Source organism: Pogona vitticeps, chromosome 3 (assembly GCF_051106095.1).
Source record: "Pogona vitticeps strain Pit_001003342236 chromosome 3, PviZW2.1, whole genome shotgun sequence".
In the NCBI taxonomy this organism is placed as follows: domain Eukaryota; kingdom Metazoa; phylum Chordata; class Lepidosauria; order Squamata; family Agamidae; genus Pogona; species Pogona vitticeps.
Window position 1 is genome coordinate 71136331 of NC_135785.1, and position 8795 is coordinate 71145125.

The following is an 8795-nucleotide window of genomic DNA, read 5'->3' on the forward strand; positions in this document are numbered from 1 at the left end:
CTGCCATCCAGCTGCCCACCAGACAAGGCCTGGCAGAGAAGAAAGGGGTCTCTCATCTTGATTGTTCACATAAGAAGACTTACCTTTGCCACCTAGTCTCTTGCCCCAGCCTTCTGCCCAGTTGGCAAAAGGGTGGTGGCGGTAGGCTTACACGTCTACTGTTGAAATACAAGGAACTGCATTAAAATAAGAGGAGGTGCTGATAAGTATTGAGCCTTTCCCAGAAAAAAAAAATGAGTTAGGAAGCTGTAACTGCCACACTATTCTACATATTCCACCAGGAAGTCAGTGCACTTGCAACATCTGTCCTACAGCTTCTGAAGTCCCTGCAAATAAAATTCTTCCAACTGCTGGTGTAACCACTCATTTGCAGCATCAGTTGTCTCCAGAACGCTCCCATATCATTGTCCCTTTAGGTGTTTTCTGAGTTTGGGGAACAGATTATAAGAAGGAGCCAGATTGGGAGAACAGCATGGATGGGGCATCACTGGAAAGCCTAAGGATGTCAGTTTTGCCATTGTTTCACCTGCAGTGTGTGACGAGGCATTATCATGCAACAGGATGACACCTTTGGAGAACTTTCCTCGACATTTTTCCTTGATGTTTTGCCTCAACTTTTTATTTATTTATTTATTTATTTATTTATTTATTTATTTATTTATTTATTTATTTACTTTATTTACTTTATTTACTTTATTTACTTTATTTACTTTATTTTATTTTATTTATATCCCGCCTATCTGGTCCGTTAAGACCACTCTAGGCAGCTAACAGCATAAAATAGTATAAAAAATTTTAAATAGAAGAAACCTTAGGAGAGGGAGGAAACAATAGGAGAGGGAGAGGAGAGGGCATCAGGAATTGTCTGGAGGGAAGGCCTGCCGGAACATCCATGTTTTTAGTTGATTTTTGAAGATACCCAGCGAGGGTGCCACGCGAATCTCAGGAGGTAGGTTGTTCCAAAGGCGAGGAGCCACCGCCGAGAAGGCCCAATTTCTTGTCTTTACCTTCCGGGCCTCCCTCGGTGTTAGGCTCCTCAGCCTCACCTCCTGGCTCGCACGAGTGACACGGGTAGATCTTGGTGGGAGTAGGCGTTCCGCCAAGTATCGAGGCCCTCATCAATAAAGCACAGTAATATTTTGCATTGATGGTTGAACCCTGTTGGAGGTAGTCCACCAGCAGAACTACCTTCTTATCCCAAAAAACAGTTGCCATTTGCTTCTGCACTGACCTTTGCACAGGGGAATTTCTTTGGCCTGGGGGAACCACTGTGCCTCCATTCCTTAGACTGTTCCTTTGTCTCAGGATTATAACAGTAGATTCATGGCTCATCACCACTTACCAGTTCTCCCAGGCAATCTGACACATTTCTTGCAAAATGTTCCAAAACAGCCACCGATGACTCCACACGTTTTCTCTTTTGTTCAGTTGTCAAAAGTCTGGGGATCCACTTTGCTGCCAGTTTTATCATTTCCAAGTCATTGTGGATAATGGCACCAACTCTCTCATGTGATATTCTCAGATATATAGCAATACTTTTGGCTGATATTCGGCCATGATCATATCATGGATGGCTTTCACATTTGCAGGCACAGAGGAAGAAACAGGCCTTCCACTGGGTTTCTCACTTTCAACACTGAAATGGCCAGTTTAAAAACTGACAACCCAAGGTTTAACTGTTGCATAGGAAGGGCCAGTATCACCCATATTTTGTGACATTTCATCATGGATCTGCTTTGCACCTTTCTCTTGGAGAAACAGGAACTTGATCATGGTCCTATGCTCTTCCACATTGAACTTTTCTGGAGGTGCTGCCATGTTCACTTTGGACCCAAACATGAAAGATAAGTTAAAAACATGGGTAGTTGATTTTGGCATCATTGAATACAGACAAATTGGCCAATACACCCTGTAATTTATAGCTTCCTAGCTCAATTCTTTTCTGGGAAAGGCTCAATATTTATCAGCATCCCCTAGAGGACATGTGTTGTGAGTACATTTGTTCCTAATCTGCTGTAAAAACTTTTGCTGCATATTAGGGCAAATGTATAGTTTAGGCCATGGAGCAATGAGCATGAAAGATAAATAAGTGGGTGCTAGATCAAATCAAACCTGAACTTTTGCTGGAAGCTAAAATGATTAAATTGAGGCTATTGAGTATAAATTATGATCGTCCTTATACTGAAATACTTTGTCTTCTTCTTTGCATTCTCCTGCATGTAATAACAGTAAAAGCCTTCAGAGAAAAACCGCAGAAGGGCCTGCATAGATTTAAATGCTTCTTAATGGAAAACTTGCACTCATAAGTGGCACTCATTGGATATGACAGAAGATCCCATTTTGAATCTGACAGTTTGACAGAAAGTAATTACAGGAAAATGGAACTAATTGTTCACTTAAAATCCAAATAATATCATGGCTTTCAAACAGGCCCTTTGGTAACAGTGCCCAGAAATAATCTTGGTTTATATATCCTCTGTAATTTACCTCTGTTCTAACAACAGCAGCGCATCAGAGAACAATGCTTTCAAAGGGCATGAACTTTTCCCACACAGGTAAAACACGTAAAAACTCAATAATATGCTACTTATCTTCTCTTCCCTCCCTCACAGCACCATCCCACTTCGGTTTTATAGAAAAGTGTACTCTTAGAGGCTGGGCATCTGTGTACTGTACAGTTCATGCAGAGAAGATGGTTCTAGAGATGGAGAAATTTTGCTTTTCTTTGGGCTACAGTTTCCTGAATCCCACAGTCAGACTGGCTGTGGCATTCTGGGAGTCAGAAAAGCAACATTATCTGCATCTGGATTATACGAACAGTGCTTGTCTTTACGGGTGTGTGTTCAGAATTATTCCTTTAGGCTGCAATGCTAAATAAAGTTTAGGAAAAGTAAATATCATTAAATTGTGTGGGACATGCTTCTAAGTACATGAAAAAATTGCATTGTTGGAGGCACATAGCTATAGATAGCATTGCTGTGGGATTAGTCATCCATGCAGATGTTTCAGAAAAAGGTACAGGGGAAATTTTAAAAAACCTTCTTTTTCCAAATCATACATTCAGTCTGGAACATCTTTACCAGATTTCAAAATAGTACCACAGAGGCAAACACTGAATTTAAATTCTATTCATTTTTGTGGGTCTAGCTTCAGCTCTGCTTCAAAGCAAGCAAGCTGGGGAAAGTGATCAATCAGGTGTTTGTTTATGCAAAAAGACAATCCAGTGAATAATATTATTTAAAAAAAAAAAGGGTGGTGCCAGTGTTGTTCCATTAGGGCATCTAAAAAGGAAAAGAAAAGAAAAGAAAAAGAAGTAAACAACAAGAAAGGGAAATAGGAGAAAAATGGCATCTGCCCTTGTATATTAAGCTTATGAAGTGGCTTTTTTGCGGCTGTGCCCCATGCTGGGCTACAAGATAGCTATGTTAACAAGCTGCAAACAAGCGGCAAACAAGGCTTTCCACCTCTCTCCCTCTGTGGCCAGTTAATTTGAATAGACCTGGAGAAACCAAACTCCCTGGTGTTACGTTATGGCAAGTAAACTCACATTTCTCTCATTGTGTGGTCACACCCTTAATTGGAAAAAAAAGACCAATATTTGTAATGAATATTCATTAAATGTACTGCTTCATAAGAATCAATCCTAATCCATACTTTTTGGAGATAGCTGCACTCACTTCTCTGTTAGTTATAACTAGAAATGAGAGATATATTTATAGAAATGACTGCAACTGTCTCTGTCAAAATGACCAGTTGACACTATGCAACTATGTACATGATTATATAGAAAGCATAAGTACCACTACAACATTGTCTGTGTTTGATCTTCAAGTGCTGATGTTATTCAAACTGAAAAATAAGTATCTAGATCAGTAAAAGCTGCAGTACAATACAGGAAAGTTTTTTTTGGGGGGGGGGAATGCGACTCCTAGCTTTTTCCAAGCCAGCATAGTTGGTGACAACATTGACTAGATGATTTTGGGAGCCGTACTTCAAAAATGTAACTTTGCTAAGCTATTAGCTGGCTTAGCTAAATGGAGCCTGACTAGCGGATACTGGGAACAAGCAGTAACAGTGTGATATTATATTCATGTCCTTGTAAATTTCTCTGAAACTGTCTCCAGGTGGGAATAGAATGCTAGAGCTAGGTTCGTATTTTTGATATATTTACTTAATAGTAACATTTTCCCTTCTTTCCCGGCAGACTGCTAGAATTGTCATCAATAGTCCCCATCAACGCAAACTGGGGAATCATTTCTAAGTGTCTGGCCTACAGCAAAGCAGTTTCAGATCCTTTTGTGTACTCTTTGCTACGGCACCAGTACAAGAAGACATGGAAGGACATCATAAACAAGATGTTAAAAAGAAGCTCAATAAATTCATCAGCCCTCACCAGTGAATCGCAAAGTCGAAACATTTTGCAAGCAAATGAATGAAGGTCAAACAATTAATTCATTATAGCCTAACACTGGTGGGCAGAAGAGGAAGGACCATACATGGTGGTGCCCTTAGGATTATCAGCTGACAGTCTTTTGGAAAGTCTGCCTTTCAAATCTTCAGAAACTTAGGTAAAGAATTTCATAGCAAAGTTGGCTGCCTTTTATTACTGATATATGAATTCATTGGCAACAGATCCTGCCAGCTTCAGGAGATATGCTGAAAAGGCAAAATTGTGTCCTTAACCAATGGTGGTCTGATATGATAATGGTAAAGAACTGTACTTAGGTATTCTTCCCTCTCGCCAACCACAGAAAGCCCACTGGGGAATCTTGGGAGCTTTGTGACAGTTTTGATGTGTGACAGCATTTAACGCCTGCCAACACACAATCACGGCAATTATACGGACAGTTAAAGACGACCACTCCTTCCTGTTTCTTCATGGGATTGCCCCTCTTTGGGACTACCTAATTACATATACATCTGTTAGATGAGAATCTTCATGTTTCATCAACACATTTCAGCTCTGTGCTGCTTTCTCTGTGTGCAAGTATACACAAAGAAGCTACTGTGGTTTTGTAGTGCCATGTTCTGTTTACATTTGGCAAGTGATGGCCTTGCCCCAAAGAAACTGAGGAGTAATTGCTTTCACACATCAAAGGGGACACACCCCGGTGGCTCTAATGTCAAGTATAAAGTGCATTGCTTCTGTGTTTCTAGTTTCTAAATATATTGGCTTTTCTGACCCACTGTCCCAGTGGGTCTGGGATGGCAGGAACTGCCACTGGATTAGAGATAATATATTTCACAGTCTGTATGTGTGTGTTAGGGGAAAGGTTCTTTGGATAAAAATGTTTCTGATCTCTCTCAACTGTGTGCCAGTACATTTCCAAAAAAAAAAAAAAAAAAAAAAAAACTGAAAATGCATTGTGTTTCATCCAAATTGTTTCCATGTTGCAATGATCTTCTGACTGTGGAAATGCCTAAAGTATTGTTGCATTAAAATGTCAGTGTCTGATGTCTGCAGTGTTCTGGCTTGGGTAGGCTGCTGGCAGTCTAGAATGTAATAACAATACAATAGTTAATGTTATTTTCTATGTGATCATGAAGCCATGATTGGTTGCTTCAAGATGTATGTTCAAAATGGTTGTATATGACTCCTTAATCAGAGCTCTGAACTGGGTAAAATTCTTTGCACAGATGGTGTAAAGATAATGTTAGCTAAGTATATTTCTAAATTAAGAAAATAAGATTGAAAATTTTATTTCTTATATTAAAAATTAACATTTAGGAGTAGAAAGTACATTCAAATAGTTATTAAAAATCCCCTTTTAAACATCCTTCAGATTTTGTTTCCAGTGGCCAGAGGGTTTTTCTTTTAAAAAGAAAAGGAAAAGACAAGAATTACTGGAAGTATTCTACTAAAACTTAACAATAATTGGGTGTTCATGAAGTTTATTTATTTATTTACAATATTTTTTAGCCGCACCATTGCCAATTATGGCAGTTGATTTCCAATGTTTACTAGGTAGAATATACTCAGAAGTGGTACACTTTCATTTTTTCTGGAGACATCCTGGGACTGTGCAGCTTACCCAAGGCCACCCAGGCTGGCTCTCCTCCCAAGAGACACATTGGGGTGTCAAACTCTTACCCTGTGGCTCCCAGCCAGATACCTAAACTACTGAGCTATCCAACCTACCTACTAAAAGTCACTTTCTATTTAAAAAAAAAAACCAAAGATAAAGAAATGCAAATGAAAGGATATAATCTAGAATATATTATATATTGTCTTTCCTCTCCTACAAACTCTGCATGGAGAAATCTCATTACCTGTTTTTTGTTTTCTACTGCCAGATTTCCTGTAAACAGTTTGTATGTGTGTTCATTGGTGTTCATGAAGGAGGGCACTGGCTCCGTCCCATATATTAAGAAATTTCCATAAAACAATGAAGAAAAATGCCACACTTAGAAAAGCATAGTGATTCTGTTGCTATGCTGTACAATTCGGTATAAAAGACGTGAATGAAATTCATCCTACAAAATGTTATAGGGTATGTACAGGCTATTTCTTACTCGAAAAAGATTCAATTTCACTTCTATGTCTCCTAGTAAATTCTTAAGCATTAATGTATATAATGGGACTATATAAGCCTAATAGAGTATTTTCTTTACAATGACCTTTGGGAAGGGAAGGAGTTTCTTTTTTTCTTTTTCTTTTTTTTTAAGGATTAGAGTTGGGAACAAATGGCTCCTCAAAAATGGGAGACAGGTCCATTTCTAGGGAGAAATTTTCCAAAATGTTCACAGGGCTCAGTGTTAGTAGCAGCAGTAGCACAAGTTCCTTCATTTTTCCTCAAAGGGTGTGGAGGCATCCTTGCTGCTGCTAGAAGGGGAAGTAGCAACTCTGTTGGTGTCTGGGCCATTACCATGCATCTTCCACAGTGCTCCAGACCTAGCATCCACAGTGCTCCAGACCTAGCATTCTGGAGCACTGCATAAAGGTAGGATGTAAATAGTAGTGAACACCCATGCACAAAACAGAGGAGAATATTCACAGGCAATTTCCAAACTGCCTTGTTTTTCTAGGGTGGTGAAACACCAAGTTTTGTCAGTTCTCTTCTCCTGAGAATTGTTAGAGGCTCACTGCTTAGAATCATACAGAAAGATTTTGTGCTCTGAAGTTGTAACTGGGTAAGAGGCTTTGTATATTTTTTTTCACTGCTGTTATGTTGTGTGCATTCACAGACACAAACACAAACAGAGGGCAGCTTTTTGAGGCATCTCAGTCATGAATATGAGGGACTGCTCCCGCCTCCCCAAACAAACTCTCCAGCAGCTCACCTCTGATCTGCCTATTGTGGTCTTACTCAAGGGCCCCTTTTTTGTTGGGTCATAGCACCTGCAAATATCAGCCCTCGCAGAAGCTTTGCATACCTGGATTGCCCTGTTTATCATCGAAAGATGTCCATCCTCCTCGGAAATGAACAGAGCCTTTCAAGGTTATGAGCACTGCTGCGAATTGGAGGGCTTTCTGTGCAGATGACCACTTTCAAACATATAATCCACCAGCTCAGCTCAAAGATGAATTTGTATTTTAGCCGGGCATGGAAACATGTTTGATTTTAGCAGAAGGCTGTAACAAAAACAGTGACTTTATTAAAGAGTAGTACTGAGTGCATTTGTGATGGGGATGGCCGCTAATTTCAAAGTAGCAAAGATGAAAATTGGATTCAGTTCTACTTGTAGCATGACCACTGATAACACTCCATGTAGTCATAAATAACTTTAGTTCAATTGTTTTTGGTTTACGTTCTTCAGGCATCCCCAATCAGAGAGTGGGGGGAGGTCTTCAAAACACTGGGGAACAACACATTGGGACAATGACCATTCAGGCTGAGGATAACAGGATATGTAGTCCTCTGGATGGCATTAGCCTACTAGAGTAACTGTTCTCCTCTAGGTATAACTAGAGTAAGATCCCACCCAGTGTTCCCTTTCAAGCACCTAAGTTCTTAATATAAAAGTAATTCTGGTTCCATCCTCTTTTGCACACCATCTTTTGCTTTAATATGAATCATGGTTACACTTAACAGATGGCTTTACTGTACATATAATTAAATGGTTGTAGATATAGGACCCCAGGACTAGCTTCCACTGATTCATACCTTCACTGATCAATTAGATTCTGCAACTTATTAGTAACTTCATTTCAAGGCAGTGAAAGCTAGTTTATATGTGAAATTCCCCATGTGCCTGGCAACTGCTGGTGTTTGCTTTATGGCCTTTTATAGAAGACGTAAAGGGAAAAAGTCCAAGGGCAGCATTCTATCTATCTATCTATCTATCTATCTATCTATCTATCTATCTATCTATCTATCTATCTATCTATCTATCTATCTATCTATCTATCTATCTATCTATCTATCTATCTATCTATCTATCTATCTATCTATCTATCTATCTGTCTGTCTGTCTGTCTGTCTGTCTGTCTATCTATCTATCTATCTATCTATCTATCTATCTATCTATCTATCTATCTATCTATCTATCTATCTATCTATCTCTTTTGCTTTTACCATTTCTGATACTAACCAGGCTAAAACGTAAGGTCATTTGGAAGATCTTCTTGGTTTCAGTATTATGTCACAGTAAGATATTTTGAAGTACATCCTATTTTTCTTTTTTCCATTTGTTTGTTCAGAGAATAACATTAATTACCACTCAAATGGACCAGTTTTGCCTTCAGGCTTTGTCTGTTGTGTAGTTTAAAGATTTATAGATTTGGCACAGTATTTATTTATTTTGCATGGGAAATATGCAAAATAGGTTATATTTTGTGCAAAACAGGTTATATT

General features: G+C 39.0%; 1 protein-coding gene across 1 annotated transcript in view; it reads left to right on the plus strand.

The window, feature by feature from the left end:
• Positions 1 to 8191, plus strand: part of GPR26 (G protein-coupled receptor 26) — a 32393-nt gene extending 24202 nt beyond the window's left edge. Inside the window, exon 3 of the mRNA XM_020808752.3 lies at positions 4205 to 8191. Coding sequence (XP_020664411.1) covers positions 4205 to 4436 — 232 coding nt within the window. The 3' untranslated portion in view covers positions 4437 to 8191. The remainder of the gene's footprint in view (positions 1 to 4204) is intronic.
• Positions 8192 to 8795: the final 604 nt, after the last annotated feature.